The sequence below is a fragment of the Somniosus microcephalus genome, chromosome 24 (genome assembly GCF_052327205.1).
Source record: "Somniosus microcephalus isolate GS21.2 chromosome 24, FLI_Smic_1.0, whole genome shotgun sequence".
Lineage (NCBI taxonomy): Eukaryota > Metazoa > Chordata > Chondrichthyes > Squaliformes > Somniosidae > Somniosus > Somniosus microcephalus.
Window position 1 is genome coordinate 45,613,901 of NC_141010.1, and position 20,757 is coordinate 45,634,657.

General features: G+C 44.9%; 1 protein-coding gene across 1 annotated transcript; it reads right to left on the minus strand.

Moving 5' to 3' along the window:
- Nucleotides 1-320: 320 nt before the first annotated feature.
- Nucleotides 321-2,850, minus strand: cdk5r1b (cyclin dependent kinase 5, regulatory subunit 1b (p35)). Its single transcript, XM_085966602.1, has one exon. The coding sequence runs from the start codon at nt 2,073-2,075 to the stop codon at nt 1,164-1,166; it is 912 nt and encodes a 303-aa protein (XP_085822728.1). The 5' UTR covers nt 2,076-2,850; the 3' UTR covers nt 321-1,163.
- Between the last annotated feature and the right edge of the window lie 17,907 nt (nt 2,851-20,757).

Sequence of the window (20,757 nt, forward strand, 5' to 3'; positions counted from 1 at the left end):
TGGTTAACCATGTCCTTAATGAAGAGCCAAGCTCCATTATCATAACAATTTACAGCACAGAAGGCGGCCATTCGGCCCATCAGGTCTGTGCCAGCCGAGAAAGAGCTTTGCAGCCTAATCCCACTTTCCAGCTCTTGGTCCGTAGCCCTTGTAGGTTACAGAACTTCAAGTGCATATCCAAGTACTTTTTAAATGCGACGAGGGCTTCTGCCTCTACCACCCTTTCAGGCAGCGAGTTCCAGACCCCCAGCACCCTCTGGGTGAAAAATGCATTCAAATTTCACATTGTCACCTTAAATAAAACTCCCAGGCAGACTCAGTCAGTCATGAATGATCAGTGCATTTTATTCATTACAGTACAAAAATAAATAAAAATTAAAAAAAAAACATCAACATAAAATACAGCCACCGCTGTTTACAGCATTGTGACACCAATATCCTCAATTTCACCCACACACATACACACACACACCCTACACACACACACACACACAACAAATAACACCGTTTGGTCAACAGAGATTTTCCTTTTTTTTCCTTAAATAACAAATTGCACTGGGAAACATTTTCATATATTAGCACTTCCAAAATGTACAGCTGAAGTCTATCCGACAGACTTCCGTGTGAAAATGGCACATCCTTGCAGGTTCCGCAGTCACCTGATTTCCAAGAGAAACAGAAGACACGTGCATCTGAGAAACGACCCCCCCAAAAAACGTCTTTTCCCCCTGGTCTCCATTGTTGATAAATACTTCTTTAAAACATTTAACCAAAAAAATAACCCTGTCCAAATACTCAATATTTTCCTCGCTGTGGTTTTTTTTTGCCGTGTGGATTTTGTTTGTTGCTAAGAGTCAGTTTGCACTAATATAGATTTCAGGGACACAGATACTTTGCATGCACAATATCACTGTAGCAATTTAAAGAGAGAGAGTAAAAGAGAAGAGAAAAAACGTGCCTTTTTGCAGGACGGGTTTTTAAAATTTGTTCTAAAACACGTTTAGCAGCATGGAATTAAATCCCTTTCGTACTAGACCCCATGAAACAAAACAAAATGTTGCACACTCAAGTAAACCGAGGTCTCGGTTACGGTCTGATCGATTCTCGAGATATAATTATCAATGTGTCTCTGGGAGGATTACACAGCCCTGGCGAGCCAGCAGTCACCGGTCCAAGCCGATCAGCATTCGGCCACGCTGCTGGTCCTGGTCACACTCGTTCTTGAGGTCGGCGAAGACCTGGGTGAAGAAGTGGGGGTCGGCGTTAATCTGGAGCATTTTCGCGCTCATGGCGTTGATAATGCTGAGACAGCGGTCCCAGAAAGCTTCTTTACAGCTCTCCACTAGAAAAGGTTTGAGCGGGTAGGAGATCTCGTTGCCCATGTAGGAATAGGACAGGTAGAGGCAGGTTAAGAGGGTGGCTTGCAGTTCGTGTTCGGTGGCCAGCTCTGCTGGAATCACGTCCCGGCACAGCATGTAAACAAAGACCACGTTGGCCGGCGTGACGAAGCCCTGGTCCTGCCAGCCCTGGAGCAGCAAGGAGCGGTCAACGCTCCGGAGCCACAGCACCGGGTCTGTCGGGGACAAGTGCTTGAGCCGGTAGCACCTGCGGCACAGGAACTCGCCCAGGCATCGGAGCAGTTCGCTGGTGGAAGCCTGGACAACGACCCTCTTGGGCGAGCTGGAGCTGAGGGCGGTGCCGTGAGGAGTCTTCTTCACCGAGGAGATGTTGCTCTTGCTGCTGGGCTGTTGGTTGGTGCGCTGGGCCGGGGGCTGGGGCTGGGCGAAGGTGGACAAGTTGGCGCAGGACAGCGACTTCTTCAGGTTCTCGTTGTTGAGGTGGGTCACGTTGTTCTGGTAGCTGTTGGGGTTGACCTTCTTGGAGCTCTTCTTCTTGGTGGAGGCGGCCACGATGCGCTTCCAGGGCAGCACCGAGATGATGGAGTGGCGCTTGAGGTTCTTGTCCTTGGAGTTCTTGCTGTTCTGCACGGCCGTGTACTGGCCCACCGTGGCCGAGCCATCCTCGAAGAGGGCCGCCTTCCTGTAGCTGGGCGAGAGGGACAGCACGGTGCCCATGGCTGCAGTGGGACCCTTGCTGCGGCTGGCGAGGAGGGGAGAGGGAGGGGAGGGCGGCCGCTGGATCTGTGCCTTGTCTTGCTGCTGCAGATGTTGGGACCTTCTCAATGCGTCTGGGCGGAGGATGGAGACCCGCCTCTCCCCACCTTGCAGATGTCCAGTGTGGCTTCCTTTGTGAATGCAGAACGACAATGAAAAATCAAGGTCTTAATCCAGATCTTCTCCAGTCTCTTCAAAAGCCCAGTCCCTTTCCCCCCCAATCTGCTTCTTCTGATCTGCTGTAGCACCGTGATTAATGGCGATGTGTCAGTATTGGATCAGAGACACCACGCTGCAGTAAAATGGCAGATCCTCTCGGATTTGCCCCAAAGTCAAGCGAACAATAGCTTCCTTTCTTCTTCCTGTTTTTTTTGTTGGAGAATGTAAACACTGCTGGATGGCAGCCCCGTCTCTGCTGCCCCTTCCCCGGGCTGCAATAATCAATCTTTCCCCCTCCCCCGGGTGGACCAGGGTTTGTATCCCCGGAGATGAAGAACGTTGCCCCGGTCCCTCTCGGTGAAGTATCTCTTTCTCTCTCTCTAAGCGGGCGGTTGCTGTCCCGGCTGCATGTTGAGGCCGATCCGGCCAGCCTCTTGCTCCCGAGTTGAGTGAGGATCGGAGCCGAAGGGGGGCTCAGCGACTCCGGCTTTCCTCTCCCTCTCTCTCACACACCGGTTCTCGTCCTGTATCTGCGGCTTCCTCACTCAGACTGGGTTTTTTTTTCTCTCTCGCTCTGACACACTCCGCCTCCTGCCAGGCGCGCCAGTCATAACACACACAATGCCTTCCAAAGAGGGGGAGCTTATTAGACTGTCGCTTCAACCCTTTCGCTGCCACTTCGGCCGTGGCTCAATGGGTCGCTCTCTCGCCTCGGAGTCGGATGGTTTCATAGCCCCACTCCAGAGACTTGAGCACAGAATCCAGGCTGAGACTCCCAGCCGTCCTGAGGGAGCGCTGCATTGCCGGAGGTGCCGTCTTTCGGATAAGACGTTAAACCGAGGCCCCGTCTGCTCTCTCAGATGAGTGTAAAAGAGCCCATGGCATTATTTCGAAGAAAAGGGGGAATCTCCCTGGCGCCCTTCAACCCAACACCTAAAAACAGATTATCTGGTCATGTGTCTCATTGCCTGCTGTGGGAGCTTGCTGTGCACAAATTGGCTGTCCCGTTTCCTACATTACAACAGTGACTCCACTTCAAAAGTATTTCATTGGCTATAAAGTGCTGACATTGTGAAAGGTGCTATATGAATGCAAGTCCTTTCTTTTGAAGCAGAATAATTGCTTTTGTTTTTGTTTTGGGTGAAGTCTATGCTCGTTCAAGGTTTTTGCAGATGTCCCGAAGCTGATGGTGCAGGTCACGACCAAGAAAAGAAAAAAGAACAAACTTGCATTTATGTAGCACCCAAAGCAGAAATATGTCACCGATCATTTATTCTGAAAAAAAAGCCCCAGATGATCTGGTCATTATCACATTGCTGTTTGTGGGATCTTGCTGTGCGTAAATTGGTTGCCGTGTTTCCTACATTACAACAGTTCAACACTACAACACTTTCAAAGTACTTCATTGGCTGTAAATTGCTTTGGGAGGTCCTGAGGTTGTGAAAGGTGCTATATAAATTCAAGTCTTTGGAACAAACTATACTGAAAAATTGTTGCATGTGCAGCAGCAGAGGCTATGTTTTTATTCTCTATGTTTTTTAAAATTTGTTCATGGGATGTGGGCATCACTGGCAAGGCCAGCATTGATTGCCCATCCCTAATTGTCCTTGAAAAACATAGAAACATAGAAGATAGGAGCAGGAGTAGGCCATTCGGCCCCTCGAGCCTGCTCCGCCATTCAATGAGATCATGGCTGATCATCCAAACTCAGTACCCTGTCCCTGCCTTCTCCCCATATCACTTGATCTCTTTAGCCTTAAGAAATATATCCAACTCCTTCTTAGATATATTTAATGAATTGGCCTCAACTGCCTTCTGTGGTAGAGAATTCCACAGGTTCACCATTCTCTGGGTGAAGAAAGTCCTCCTCATCTCTGTCCTAAATGGCTTACCCCTTATCTTTAGACTGTGACCCCTGGTTCTGGACTCCCCTGCCATCGGGAACATCCTTCCTGCATCTAGTCTGTCCAGTCCTGTCAGAATTTTATACGTTTCAATGAGATCCCCTCTCATTCTTCTAAACTCCAGTGAGTATAAGCCCAATCGACACAATCTCTCCTCATACGTCATTCCTGCCATCCCAGGTACCAGTCTGGTGAATCTTCGCTGCACTCCCTCCATGGCAAGAACATCCTTCCTCAGATAAGGCGACCAAAACTGCACACAATACTCAAGGCGTGGTCTCACCAAGGCCCTGTACAACTGCAGCAAGACATCCTTGTTCCTGTACTCGAATCCTCTCGCTACGAAGGCCAACATATCATTTGCCTTCTTAACCGCCTGCTGCACCTGCATGCTTACCTTCAGCGACTGGTGCACAAGGACACCCAGGTCTCGTTGCACTTCCCCTTCTCCCAATCCATTGCCGTTCAGATAATAATCTGCCTTCCTGTTTTTGCCACCAAAGTGGATAACCTCGCATTTATCCACATTATACTGCATCTGCCATGCATCTGCCAAATCACCCAACCTGTCCAAATCATACTGGAGTTTCTCGGCATCCTCCTCACAGCACATATGCCCACCCAGCTTTGTGTCATCTGCAAACTTGGAGATATTACATCTAGTTCCCTCATCTAGATCATTAATATATATTGTGAATAGCTGGGGCCCTAGCACCGATCCCTGCGGTACCCCACTAGTCACTGCCTGACACTCTGAAAAAGACCCGTTTATTCCAACTCTTTGCTTCCTGTCTGCCAACCAGTTCTCTATCCAAGTCAGTACCTTGCCCCCAATCCCTTGTGCTTTAACTTTACACGCTAATCTCTTATGCGGGACCTTATCGAAAGCCTTCTGAAAGTCCAAATACACCACTTCCACTGGTTCTCCCTTTTCTATTCTACCAGTTACATCCTCAAAAAGTTCCAGTAGATTAGTCAAGCACAATTTACCTTTTGTAAATCCATGTTGACTTTGCCCGATCCTGTCACTGTTTTCCAGTGAGTGGCTTGCTCGGCTATTTCAGAGGACAGTTAAGAGCCAACCACATTGCTGTGGGTCTAGGAGTCACATATAGGTCAGACCAGGTAAAGACAACATTAGTGAACCACACAGACTGCAGCGGTTCAAGAAGGCGGCTCACCACCACCTTTTCAAAGGCAATTAGGAATGGGCAATAAATGCTGGCCTTGCCAACGTTGCCCACATCCCATGAACAAATTTTAAAAAAGATGGTTTTTAACAATAATTTGGTAGTTTCATTATCATCATTACTAGCTTTTTTATTCCATATTTATTTAGAGTCATAGAGGCAGGCCATTCAGCCCATCGAGTCTGTGCCAGCTCACTGTAGAGCAATCCAGTCAGTCCTATTCCCCTGCTTTAATAGAGTCACTGAATTAATTAAATTAATTTACATTCTCCAACCATGCTGAGGATTTGAACTCACATCTACAGGATCATTAGTCCAGGCCTCTGGATTACTAGTCCATTAACATAACCACAATGCTACTGTTCCCTTCTGTCTATTGAGTTCCAAGTATTTCCTAGCAACTAGTCAACACCACTATGGAAGGATTGAAAAGAGCTACAATGAAGATGGGTTTCATTATTTCTGATGTATGGTAGAATACTGCATGGTATTAAGACAAATAATTCAGAAGTCATTAGTGAGTTACAGGACCAGCATTATAAGTGCTAGGGTCATGACTCTGGATCTAATACAACATCAACAGGAGGACCACCTGGAGCCAGACCGGCTACTGGTTTCCAGATCAGGCCCCAGTCCCGTGTTCCCTTCTGGCTTAAGGCCCTTAGTTCTCCCAGCCATGAACCCAACCCTCTGTTCCTCTTACCCCATGTGTGTTACAGCATCTCCCACCCAAACCCAGCCTTTCTCCACCAGATCCACATCATTACTCATTACCAGGCCCAGGTCCACTTTGCCTGTTACCTTTGAAAAACATTAAAACAGACCAATTCAGTACAACACTTGAAAAATACTTAATTGGCTGTAAAGCACTTTGGGACTGTGAGTCATGCCACAGAAGATGAACTAGTACTTGATTAGATATATTGTTACAAAATCAGCATCAATCCTAAACTGAGCATCTGTAGAGTGGGGAGTTTTATTTTTAAACTTTGCCACATTTATAAGCAATATGCTGGGGCTGGTGTGATCTTTGCCCTCAGTCAATCATGGTTCTTGTGCTAACCAAGAATCTAAAATAAGGGCAAAGGGAAGCACCAATCAAATTTCATAGGTTGGTTAAAAAAAAGAATAATAAGAAATATTTGGGACCAGGTCAAGAAAACGATTGACTGCAATAATCTTTCCTAAGATGTTGATGAAACTATCAGCATGCGGTGACTGAGTAGCCAGGCTTCCCACGTAAGATGGCCTAGATTAGAGACTCATCAGCTTATTTATGACAAGTTTAAAAAAAAAACCCATTTAAATTGATATTTTGCACAAAGGTGTATGTTTTACAAACAAAGAAAATGCTGTAAATATACAACAGGTCAGTCAGCATCTGTAGACAGAAAAGACAACTTGACGATTTGAGCAGGACTGAGGTGAGACCTAATCATTAACCTGACCTTTTCCTTTATAGATTCCGACTGACCTGCTCTGTGTTTTCAGCAGCTTCTGTTCTATTGCAGCACTTAAGTTTTTTTTCTTTTTATTTGTATATTTGAGCCATTCATACAGGTGTCAGCTGTGGATTAGTGGAAGCACTCTCACCTCTGAATCAGAAGGTTTTTGGGTTCAAATCCCACTCCATGAGACTGGAGCACAAAAATCTAGGCTGACACTCCAGTGCGGTGCTGAGGGAGTGCTGTACTGTCGGAGGTGCCGTCTTTCGGATGAGATGTTAAACTGAGGCCCTGCCTGCTCTCTCAGGTGGACGTTAAAGATCCCACGGCACTATTTCGAAGAAGAGCAGGGGAGTTCTCCCCGGTGTCCTGGGGCCAATATTTATCCTTCAACCAACATCACTAAACATGATGATCTGGACATTAGTGCATTGCTGTCTGTGGGACCTTGCTGTGTGCAAATTGGCTGCTGTGTTTCCCTACATTACAACAGTGACTACGCTTCTATAAGTACTTAATTGGCTGTAAAGCACTTTGGGAAGCCCCGAGGTTGTGAAAGGTGCTGTATATAAAATGCAAGTTTTTTCCTTTCTCTTTCATATGGAGTGCAGCAGATTTGAGCACTATCTGTAAGATGCTGTCCTAAACAGTGATATCAGTATACAGGAAACTCTTTATTATCCGGCACCAACGGGACCGGCGTGGTGCTAGTTTATCAAAAAGTCCGGATTACAGAGTGGTTTGGTTAAAAGGTACGAGAGCTCCGTACACAGCAACAAATCCAGGCTTCGTGCAGAAACTCCGGCCACAGAACAAGCATCCCTGTTGCTTAGCAACGAGTGATCAAACCCCAGTTACACAGCCACAGATCCAGGAACTGCCACTAATATGAAGTAAAACTTACCTGAACCTACGTCTGAATTTTGCCGGTTAAAAGAGAGTTTCCTGTACCATGTTTACAACATGCTAGCAACAACACTCATACCCTAATCGTGGAACTCAGACAGTGGTTATATACTGAAGCTTTGCTCTTGATGTTTGAACTCCTTACTGGTCTCGTAATTCGTCCCAGTTAGTCATTAGCCACTACTTAATATATACTGGCCATAGAATTCAGTGTTTATTGAAATAGCTCAGACTTCATCATCATTTATCTTTTGGTTTGAACATAATGATGACATCAACGACACAGGGCATCTGGGCTGACAGCTGCTGTCAGTGTAAACACGAATAAAACCCTGACTAAAACCATCTATTAGTTTTACAGTACAATAAAAAAACATCCTCCTCTCCCCACCCAAATGATTTCAAGGCAGTGATCTAATCTCTGGGTTTTCACCATTATAAACCGTTCAAGCATCATTAAGGGGGTTTATTGTGAATCATGAAACCCTCAATTATATTACTGGCTTATAGTCACTCACAGGTATTGATTATGTTCCCTGTATGTCAGCCGTGATTCAACAGGTAGCACCCTTGCCTCTGAGTCAGAAGGATGTGGGTTTTTAAGTCCCGCTCTGGAGACTTGTGCAGTCTTTCGGATGAGACATTAAGTCTTCTCTCTCGGATCAATGTGAAAGATCCCATGACATAATTTCAATGGCGAGCAGGGGAATTCTCCCTGGGTGTCCTGGCCAATATTTATCTCTCAACCAACATCACTAAAATAACTTATCTGGTCATTATCACATTGCTGTTTTGGGATTTTGCTGTGCACAAATTGGCTGCCGCATTTCCTACATTACAACAGGGCCGTCCTGAAGTCGTGAAAGGTGCTATATAAATGCAAGTGCTTTCTTTTTTTCATTTGCATGCACAGAAATAAAATTCAGTATCACTGCGGTACAAATCAAGTAGGCCCACAGCACCTTGATTGAAGTCACTTGGAGTCTGTCCCCTCCCCAGCAAAGAACTTACAGAATGAAAGCGCTCTCCCAAACACTATGTTTAAAATAGTTTAATGTACAACACGGACTGGCGCGTGTTCCAAGAATTTAACACACTTGGGGTTAAGCTGACATTGATTAGATTAAAGGGTTCATGTTTTGCTGTTGCAGCTTTATCTCAGCCCCTCGGTGTGTTACTACAGTGTAACACACATCGGCCAGTCTCTAATCCTGCATGTAATTATTTCAAAGTATTATAATTTGCTTTGCATCATTCTCCAGGTATCTGTCATCCTACAATGTTAGAGGAGAAAAAAAAATTCAAAATAGGTTTAGGTCCTAGCCTGGCCTGTTATAATTATTTTATGTAATATAGATACAGCTTGATAAACTATTTAAAGATGTCATGCAGCAAATGCTGATATTGCACAACATTTGGACGAATTTGAAATGCTTTGTGCAAACAAGTGGCTTCTGAATTGAGCTTTAAGTCTGGATAATTAATGAAGAATAATTAATTACAGGGAGGAGCAACACGGTGATGGTTAAAAGAACGTTTTAAGTTTGTACACGTCACTGTGTGAAGGTCAGCATTTCCAGTACGCTGTTTGTTCATAAAAACGGAATTCTAATATAGGGTTTTTAATTTAGTTTCCTCCCCACTGTAAAATTCAGCAGCGTAACTTCATAAAATAGCATTGTAAATAGGAACAGCCTCTGGTAATTAAGCAACACCTCGATTTTAAAATACTCACCCTTGTTTTCAAATCCTTCCATGGCCTCGTCCCCTCCCTATCTCTGTAATCTCCTCCATCCCCACAACCCCCTCCCCGCGATATCTGCGTTCCTCCATTTCTGGCCTCTTGTGCATCCGATTTTAATCGCTCCACCATTGGTGGCTGTGCCTTCAGATGCCAAGGTCCTAAGCTCTGGAATTCCCTTCTTAAACCTCTCCGCCTCTCTCCTTTAAGATGCTCCTTAAAACCTTGCTGACCAAGCTTTTGGCCATCTGCCCTAATATGTGGCCTGGTGTCAAATTTTGTTTCAAAACATACCTTAGGACATTTTACTACGTTAGAGGCGCTATATAAATACAAGTTGTTGTTGTTGTTGAAATTTCATTGGCATATTATGGGTTAACCGTTAGCTCCGCCCCGCATCCAGTCAGCACAATCTCATTGAATATTGAAATCAGCCGGTGGTGAAGCTACGAATTGTGGAAATTGTAATTCTCTCCACATCCGCTCTGACAGATTGAGGTGCAATGTTCTCAGTAACAGTGAACTCATTTTGTCAGAGCTTATACAAAGGAATCCATGGAAATATAACAGGATTTGCATTCTTGGAATAAACAAAATACACCGCTTTCGTTACATGAACCCAAGTGAGACTGAGAACTTGTTTGTTCTCCCCTCGCTCTCGCGCGGTTTCTCTCCACGTTTTTTTTTGGGGGGGGGTGGATGATAATCTGCAAGCATTTCCCATCTGATCGCTTTAAGTGGGAAGCTGTTGGGGTTTTTTTGGTTTCTCCTAAAACTGGTCTTTGCTTCGAGCGAGGAGTCAGCCTGGGTCAGATTTGCGGTTGCAGCAATTGCAATCATTTTGTCCTGTGTGCATGGGGTTTTTTATGATTCATTTTATCGGGAGGGGCGGGGGGTGTAAAATAAGGGACCCTTGAATTTGGACTATCCCTGGCATTAAAATAAAGTGATTTACGTTCTACCCAGCAATCCACTGTGCTGTATTTCCCCAGATTTGCATCGAGTGTCACAGAGGCTTGTGGTCCCACTGCGTTCGCTTAAAGCGCTTTGTGTGGAATATCATACAAGGGCGACATCCCCTGGCAGGTGCAGGAACAGCAATTGAATCCCACCTCGCTGGAAGGCGGGTTAGGACGTCTCAGAGCGCTTTACAGCCATTGAAGTACTTTTTTGAAGCATAATCACTGTGGGAAACGCGGCAGCCAGTTTGTACACAGCAAGCTCCCACAAACAGCAACGTGATAATGACCAGATAATCTGTTTTTGTTATGTTGGTCGAGGGAGAAATATTGGCCAGGACACCGGGGATAACTCCTCAGCTCTTCGAAATAGCGCCATGGGATCTTTTACATCCACCTGAGAGAGCAAACGGGGCCTCGGTTTAATGTCTCATCCGAAAGTTGTTATACCAATTGGATCGGCCGCGGTCACCATTCCTCCCTCAAACAATGCTCCACCCCTCCCGGATTCCTGCTTGTGGAATGGCAACTATTTTGCACACCACTGTATTAAAAAAATTAATTTATTGTGTGAAAGAGATGTTTCAATGGGATATAGTGCTGTATTAGGCACAAGTATCTCAAAATAACCACCAGTGAGGTTAAAAATAATGGACATATGCTAAAGCCCTGTTGGATACACTGGGGCTGAAAACTCTGATCTTCGACACCACCAAAATCAGGGAGAGTTCACTTAATTTAAAGAATGGTGGTGGCCGTGTATGCCTCTAGGGGCACATCTTGGACACCTACCTGTCTGAAGGGGGCGAGAACCCTGCTGGAACTGAAAGAAATCAGTATTTGTAGGGAAATGGTGTTAGGAAAATTGATGGGACTGAAGGCCGATAAATCCCCAGGACCTGATAATTTACATCCTAGGGTACTTAAGGAAGTGGCCCTAGAAATAGTAGATGCATTGCTGGTCATCTTCCAGAACTCTATAGACTCAGGAACAGTACCCATGGATTGGAGGGTAGCTAATGTTACCCCACTATTCAAAAAAGGTGGTAGAGAAAAAGCGGGAATTATAGACCGGTAAGCCTGACATCGGTAGTGGGGAAAATGCTAGAGTCCATTATAAAAGATGTAATAGCAGAGCATTTGGAAAGCAGTGACAGGATCGGACAAAGTCAACATGGATTTACAAAAGGTAAATCGTGCTGGACTAATCTACTGGAATTTTTTGAGGATGTAACTGGTAAAATAGATAAGGGAGAACCAGTGGATGTGGTGTATTTGGACTTTCAGAAGGCTTTCGATAAGGTCCCGCATAAGAGATTAGCGTGCAAAATTAAGGGACATGGGATTGGGGGCAAGCTATTGACCTGGATAGAGAACTGGTTGGCAGATAGAAAGCAAAGAGTTGGAATAAACGGGTTGTTTTCCGAGTGGCAGGCAGTGACTAGTGGGGTACCGCAAGGATCGGTCCTAGGACCGCAGCTGTTCACCATATATATTAATGATCTGGATGAGGGAATTGGATGTAATATCTCCAAATTTGTAGATGACACAAAGCTGGGCAGGAGGGTATGCTGTGAGGAGGATGTCGTGAAACTCCAGTACGATTTGGACAGGTTGGGTGATTGGGCAGAAACATGGCAAATGCACTATAATGTGGATAAATGTGAGGTTATCCAATTTGGTGGCAAAAACAGGAAGGCAGATTATTATTTGAATGGCAGTAGATTGGGAGAAGGGGAAGTGCAAAGAGACCTGGGTGTTCTTGTGCACCAGTCGTTGAAGGTAAGCATGCAGGTGCAGCAGGCGGTTAAGAAGGCAAATGGTATGTTGGCCTTCGTAGCAAGAGGGTTCGAGTACAGGAACAAGGATGTCTTGCTACAGTTGCACAGGGCCTTGGTGAGACCGCACCTTGAGTATTGTGTGCAGTTTTGGTCGCCTTATCTGAGGAAGGACGTTCTTGCCATAGAAGGAGTGCAGCGAAGATTCACCAGGCTGATACCTGGGATGGCAGGAATGACGTATGAGGAGAGATTGTGTCGATTGGGCTTATACTCACTGGAGTTTAGAAGATTGAGAGGGGATCTCATCGAAACCTATAAAATTCTGTCAGGCCTGGTCAGACTAGATGCAGGAAGGATGTTTCTGATGGCCAAGGAGTCCAGAACCAGGGGTCATAGTCTAAGGGGTAAACCATTTAGGACTGAAATGAGGAGGAATTTCTTCACCCAGAGAGTGGTGAACCTGTGGAATTCTCTGCCACAGAGGACAGTGGAGGCCAGTTCATTAAATATATTCAAGAAGGAGTTGGATATATTTCTTAAGGCTAAAGGGATCAAGGGATATGGGGAGAAGGCAGGGACAGGGTACTGAATTTGGATGATCAGCCATGATCTCATTGAATGGCAGAGCAGGCTCGAAGGGCCAAATGGCCTAGTCCTGCTCCTATCTTCTATGTCTGTGCTGTGTCTGTTTGAGGTGTGTGGGTACCTCAAAGTTTGCTGCAACTTGGCCATTGGCCCCCTTTATAGTAAATAAAGTATAAAATATAAGTTCTTAAATCTTCAGATCTTTGGAGTCCAGGCCACAATGCAGGCCTGGACCATAGGTGGGCTCCACATCTCCTGTTTGGTGGACCGTAGGCCTGGTCTCTCAAAGCGAATGGGCCCACAAATGCTCTGGCAGGTGCTGGAGTCCCGGTCTTCATCCTTGCACCCGCCCCCGCTCCCCCAACAAGGTCCTATGGAAACTGGCGGGAGAGGCTGGGAATTGGCATATTTGGCACACGGTGGGACTGTTGCAGGTGGCCGTCAGAATTTTAGAACCTGTAATGAAGTATCAGCTTGGTTCAGTCAGCAGGCCCTTGGCTCATTCATTCCCCCTTCACAGACTGTGCACGAACCCATATCTTAACCACCACAGCCCAGCTCCACATCCCTGTCCCTTAAAATACCACCAGAAGTTTTTCTTTCCCCAACTAAGGATTTCAGCATTTAAATGACAGCAAGGGAGTGGGGACCTCGGGAGCTTTCCCGTCGCAGTACCACCAACCCCAACACTGAGAGCAACAGGCCAAGGGCCATAGGGACTGAAAGAGGGAGAAGGCCTGCTCCTGGTCACCTCACCCTCTCCTGAGCAATCCTCATACCCCCAGCCTCTAGCTGATCACTTTCCAAACCATTGGAGACAAAGATTTTTGCCACCTTCAGGGGGCTTGAGAACACTTTTAAATTCAGCTCCTCCTATTTCTGCTGCGGCATTCACTTTACTTTTCACAGTGGGCAGTGTGGGGACACACTCCTTCTCTGCAGCTGAGATCCACCTGCAGGTTTAATCTGGATGTGGCAAGACTCAGGAAAGTGAGTCAGGGTCATGACGGCCTACGACTACCCCGACCCACCTCGAGTGCCGAAACCACCCTGGAGGAAAATCCAGCCCCGAAATTAAGCTGCAGCAGAGTTCCATGTCCCCAGCCTTAATTGATACAATCGTTGCACGGCTTTGTTGAATTGTCGCCAATGTAACAAACTTGAGATAAAGCAAGCCATATAATCCAAACACGCAGTTGTGTGCATCATTGATTGTTCCTTTTATGAATTGAGTTATCCATTTTTTTAATCCAAGGAGACCAAAGATATTGTGGTGGGGGGGGGGGGAGGAATCAGTCTGTGTATAGAACCATGGGAACATCAAATTATACAGCACAGGCAGCCCATCAGGTCTCTGATAACTCTCTCTAGAGCAACCCATAATTGATCCCATTGCCCTGCTCTCTCCCTACTGTCACACTGTGTCTTCTTTTGTTTCAACTATTTATGTACTTTTCATTTTAAAAGATACAATGGCCGTTGCCCCAACTATTCCCTGTGGCAAAACACCTTGCATGCTCATTTTACCTAACTTATTTCTGCACATTCTTAGTGACAATTTTAAGTTGATGACTTCCCTCATCACTGAATCTGCAACCATAGGAACAAGTGTAGGCCATTAAACCCCTCGAGCCTGTTCTACCATTCGATGAGATCATGGCTGATCTGCCACCTAACTCCATATACCCCCCTATCCCTTAATACCTTTGGTTAACAAAAAGCTATCAATCTCAGCTTTAAAATGAACAATTAATCTCGCATCAATTACCATTTGCGGAAGAGAGTTCCAAACTTCTACCACGCTTCGTGTGAAGAAGTTTCCTAATTTCACTCCTGAAAGGTCTGGCTCTAATTTTTAGACCATGTCCCCTAGTCCTAGAATCCCCAACCAGCAGAAACAGTTTCTCTCTCTCTACCCTATCTGTTCCCCCAGAGAAAGGAATCTTTTATAATGCTCCTGTTAAGTGCTGTGGGACGTTTTACTACGTTAAAGGCGCTATATAAATACAAGTTGTTGTATAGGTCCTCAAAACTGCACATAATATTCTAGCCATCACGGTGTACAAATCTTTCATTAACTCCTTGCTCTTGTACTCTATGTTCTATTTATAAGACGTAAATTTTTTATTGACTTTATCGAACTGCATTAAAACTTTCAGGGAACTATGTATTTCAACCTGTTAATCCATACCCTTCAGTGTCTCCCATCGAGTGTATACTCATTCTTTGTTTTTTCTCTCCCAGTGTGCATTACCTCATACTTAACCACATTAAAATTATATCTGCCCATTCCACTAACCTGTCAGTATCCTCAAGTCTTTGACAGTCCCCTTGACTGTTGGCAAACCCTCTACTTTTATGTCATCAGCAAACGTTGATATTGTACTCCCTAAGCCCAAGTCCAAATCAGCCATACAAGTTAAAAACTATAGTGGACCCAGAACTGACACCTGGGGTACACCTCTTCCAACTCTTCTCCAATCCAAACAACACCCATTTGCCCCAACTCTGTTTCCTGCCAGCCAACCAACTTTCTATCCATACTGCTACATTTCCTCTTATACCATATGCCTGAATTTGTTTTAACAAGACTCCTGAGAATATTTGATTGAACTCCCTTCTGAAAATCCATGTACATCACATCGACTGCATTGCCTTTATATATTCAATCACTTCTTCAAAAGCCCTTTATTCAAATTGTCAAACACAACTTACCTTTAACAAATCCAAGCTGGCTTGCCTGATTATCCCATACATTTCTAAATGCTCATTAATTTCATCTCAAATTACTGATTCTAAGAGTTAAACTAATGTTAGACTAATTGGTCAACCGTTAAAATGTTTATATCAAATCTCGATTCTCTAGAATAGAGTTTGCAAACAGATTTTTTTCTCTCCAAGGACCTAGATAGTATAAATTTCTACTGTAAATAAGTCACTAAAGTGAAATGGCATGGTGGCTCTGAGCATTAGCACATCAAGGGTTCATCTACACTGCAATTATAGTGTATCAGCAGCCTGAATCCAGAGTCAGGGACTAACCTGACACCAGGGTGGAGTGAGACTCTGGAGAAGGAAGTCTCACTCCACTTCAGGCTATAAAATCTGATCTAGACTACACAAGTTTGGAAAAGATGTAAAGCCAAAAACACTTCACACCAATGCTGAAGTTATGATGTAAATGCACTTGAACTCCTAGGGCTAGATTTTCGGGGAGCCGTCAGGCGGGGTGTCAGGCATGTGGGGGGGGGGGGTGGTAATCCCGAATTTGGGGGTCCTGACACCATCCCGCCCAAAACCCCGCCCCACGTAAGTTTCAGGGGCGGCGGGTACCCCGCACTGGGACCCACCGAAACCAGGCGGGAAGAGATTAGTGCCAATTAACTGCCTGTTAACAGGTAGTTAACAGGCAGTTTTTAGCCTAATCCCTATTTTGAGGGGTTTCGTGTGGGTTTCCCGACGGCTCCAAACCACGCCAGGTAGACCGTCGGGTTGAAGGAGTTGGAGGGGTCGCGATGTCGGCGCTCAGGTGAGTGATGGGTGCACGAGTGTAAAGGTAAGTGTGTTTGGTGTGTCTAAAGTGTGTAAAGAACTTTTACTTACCTGTACTTACCTTAACAGCCTTTCTTCCTGTAGCCGTCGGGAGTGCATCACTCAGCCGGATCTGAAAGCTGAACGGCTGCGATCTGTCAAAAGTGACAGCCTTCAGCTTCGAGTGCCAGTGAGAGTTCTAACTGAGTCTGTGCAGAATGACTCAGCTTAGAATTCAGAGTATCAGTGTTTCACAGCTTCAAACAGCTGTGAGACACTGATATTTCATCTGTCAAAAACTCTTGACAGATGAAATTTCAGTCTGTGACGTCACCTGTTGCCGGGTGGCCCTTAATTGGCCTGCTGAGCGTGCTCAACAAGGTCAATCAAGGGAAAATCGCGCGGATTGGCCGGACATCAAAGTAGGCGGGTCAAAAACCCGAAAGGGGAAGTCCCGCCTTCTTCCCGACAGGTTCGGCAAAATCTACCCCTTAGTCTTACTATCTTCTATGAACTTTGTTTAATTAGCTTCCTGGCTTAAGTGAAGTCATTGGTCACGGTGTGCTGTAAAATCACCCAACATTACTTTTGAATGCATTTACGATGTTGCAGGGTCCTGGTCAATATTTATCCCTCAACCAACATCACTAAAACACAGATTATCTGGGCATTATCTCATTGCTGTTTGTGGGACCTTGCTGTGCGCAAATTGGCTGCCTTGCAACTTTAAAACACTTGAAAAGTGCTTCATTGGCTGTAAGGCGCTTTGGGATGTCCTGAGGTCGTGAAAGGCGCTGTATAAATGCAAGTCTTTGTTTCTTTGTGGCTGGCAGGGCTTATTGTTTAGCAGTCAATATTCAAGTGTATAAAAGGAGAAACCGTTTAACATTTTCTACCCACCTAGACAAACTGTCAAGTGGAAGTTGAGGAAAAAAAGGAAAAGACAAAGATTAAGGACAGAATGTTTGAGGTAGAGTTAGCATTTTCAGTTCATCAAAGCTAAAGAAACAGAAACTTAACATAATTCCAACAAACAATTGGTACGGCAAGAGCGAAACGTAGACACGTTTTTCTGGAGCTTGGGGAACATTACACAGCCTTGCTTGGGTGTGACACCATAGGTCCTTACCAAGTAAGTTCTCTCTTTAGTTGGAGCTTGCATGAAGGCAGAGTAAATTTCATGAAGTTATGACATATCCATGAAATCCAAGATGGCATCACTGCATAGCCCAGTGGATCCCCTGTTGTGATGGCGCCCATTAAAGATGTCTGCTGAATTAACATTTTGCTTAAGGAGCATCAGGGAAACAGAAATCTCCCATTTCCCCCTTTTCCACAGGGAAAGTCACTTGCAGCCTTGGTAATATCTCACAGCACCATCTCTCACTTTGAGTGAAACCAGTGACTCTGAGCAGCTCAGGAATCTAAGTACTTGGGCTGATGGTGTGGCACTACCCCATGTTGCAAGAGAGAGAGGAATGACTATTCAGTTAGGGTGCATCTTCCAACTGGATCCAAAGGGGAGGTCCTTATGCACCCAACACATAGGCCTCACACATCCTCACAGGCGCTCTCTCCAGTCACACGAATGAACACTGAATACAGCAAATGATGCAGCAAATGCCCCCTATTCACACGCTGGGCTGAGGTCTTCCAACACTAGCACTTGAGCAGGCTGAAATTTGCTTTTGATGAGAATGATTCCAGGGATGAGGGACTTCAGTTACGTGGATAAACCGCAGAAGCTGGGGGTTCTTCTCCTTCGAGCAGAGAAGATTGAGGGGGAGAGAGCTGCTCAATATCATGAAGGGCCTGGACAGAGTAGAAAGAAACTGTTCCCACCGGCAGAGGAGTCAAGAACCAGAGGACACAGATTTAAGGTGATTGGCAGAAGAACCAAAGGCGACATGAGGAAAAACTTTTACTCAACAAGTGGTTAGGGTCTGGAATGCAATGGCCGAAAGGGTGGTGGAGGCAGACTCAATCACGGCTTTCAAAAGGGAGTTGGAAAGTACCTGAAGGAAAAAATGTGCAGGGCTACGGGGAAAGGGTGGGGGAAGAGAGTGGGACTAGCTGAAGTGCTCTTGCAGAGAGCCGGCACGGGCTTGACGGGCCGAATGACCTCCTTCCGTGCTGTAACCATTCTATGATGGTAAATCATATGACAGCAGCAGGCAAGGACCCATGACTTTATTAACATTTTGAAGCCAGACATTGGAAATAACTGGGGCCAAGGGTTAAGGGCTCACAAAAGCTGGACTGCCCGTTAAATGCCTCCTTCAAAATGATACCAGTTCACAATCGCTCAGCCTTTAAACATGCATACGAGAACTTGAGAAAAAATGGAACATTTCACTCTTCACCCTACCTCCCCTGCCCACCCAAAAAAACTTATCAGTAGATTTTGTTTTAGAACCGAGTAGTGAAAATAAAATAAATGGTGTAAAATATTGTTCAGTGTGGGAAGATAACAGGCAAACCACCTGCTGGCCAAGACAAGGAAAACATTGTCGACTTGGAAGCAGGATAAGGCATAGTGGAGGAAGGCCATCTGCCACCTGGAGAGATTGAGAGAGGAACAGTGACCTCCTCTGCAGGAGTTCTGATTTGTACATGAAAGTTGAACAAATAAAAGCCAGATCTTACAGAAGGTCTGTTTGGTCGAATGTACAAGCTGGGATGCTAGCATTTCCAGCTCATCAAAGATAAACACCACTATCGCAAGGAGCAAAACCTCCCCAACCCAATATGAACTAATACTGTACAAGCTTTGAAACATGAATATAATTTAAAACTCTTAAAATGCACCAGATTTTTTTTTTGGGGGGGGGGGGGTTATTTTTTTTTTAAAGTTGTGGAACTATGTCTACATTGGCCAATATTTCATATGGCCAATGACATGAACAGGTACAGGTAATGAAGGAGCGCCATGCACAAAATCTGTGCATTCTAAGTAGGATCAATCAGATGTAGCGACAGGAAAACTACGTCAATTAGGCTCAAACCCCCTCCCAAAAATTAAAACCAAGATACACCTACATAGGGCATGTACTGTCCCAAACTATAATTAGTTATTGTGATCACCGCAGCTACTCATTAATGCAGTTTTAGCAAAAAAAAAGTCCTCAGAACAGTCAATTTAATCTGGATTTGTTAAATAACATGGTGTATGTTAATCAATTGGTAGGGATTTTTGTGTCAAAATACTCAAGTACAAAACTAACTGGGTAAAACAGCAATTTGCCTCAAATTCAATTTCTTGTTGAGCTCGAGAGGATTCCCAAGATTCTACGTTCCATCTCTGCTAACATTCTCATTTTATATAATTCCCACTTTATGTATGCCTGCCTTTCGTGTAGGGTTTAAATCTGGTAGTGAGCTGAACATTCCGTTTGAGGCACCAAAGTTTAATCTAGTTGCTTCTGGTATTTTCTAACTAGATATCCTACTATTCCACCGCAATTGAGGCGAGGTGCCCAATGCAAGCAACCATACCACGTGCTGCATGTGAAAGTAGATGCGACAATGCCATTCTTAGATATGGGACGGAAGCTAACCCTTTCCTTCATATTCCCTCGTGCACAAATCTGTCTAGAAGTTCTAAAGAATTAGAATCATTACGAATTATTGCTGATTTTGCCTAGTGAAGTAATGGCCAATCAAGAGTGCTCTGAAAAGTAAGATCATGATACTGTCACCAGTTAAAGACAGCCACTGTAAATTAAATCAGTACATCCTTTTGCATCTAAAAGCATCAGAATCACTCATCTCGCACTGCTGAGGCGAGTCACTCGCACCCTCTATTACAATAAAACTAGCTATAGCCGAAAAATAACTCGGGGCTTGATGATCATGTGTCGGTGCAACCTTCAGTCATCTGGTGTAATTAGTCGGAAACAATATATCTTTTGCTTCTGCTGCCGACAGCAGAACCAGTACTTTGTATTTTTAACATAATTCCACTGCATTCCACATTTACACTGCAGATAGAACACTCTGTTCTCAATCAATCCAGCAGCTATTTGTTCATTAATGAAATCATGGAAATCAATTTCCGGAACTCTCTTGCAACTGAATACATTTTATGCCACTATAAATAATGATGAATGCAAAGTCCATTTGCAAAGGAGTAACGTGCAGGTTCGAACCCAGCTAGTTCTGAAAGAGACCAGCGACTAGTGCACGAGATCGACAAGCCACCATTATACTTCAGTGACCTTGAAAACTAGGTTTGGAACTGTATCAAGTTATAAGCCCTTTAAAAACATGCAGACCACCTTACTTTTCCAAAATATCCCCTCTCCCCGTTTATTTTTTTAAAAACTGGCTGAAGATACTGGTGGAGTTTGCTTAAAAAGGCCACCAAAGCAGCTTTACAGGCAAATCTCCTCCTTCAGCAAGATGCCGATTTAATACAGGAAACTCTTTGGTATCCGGCACCT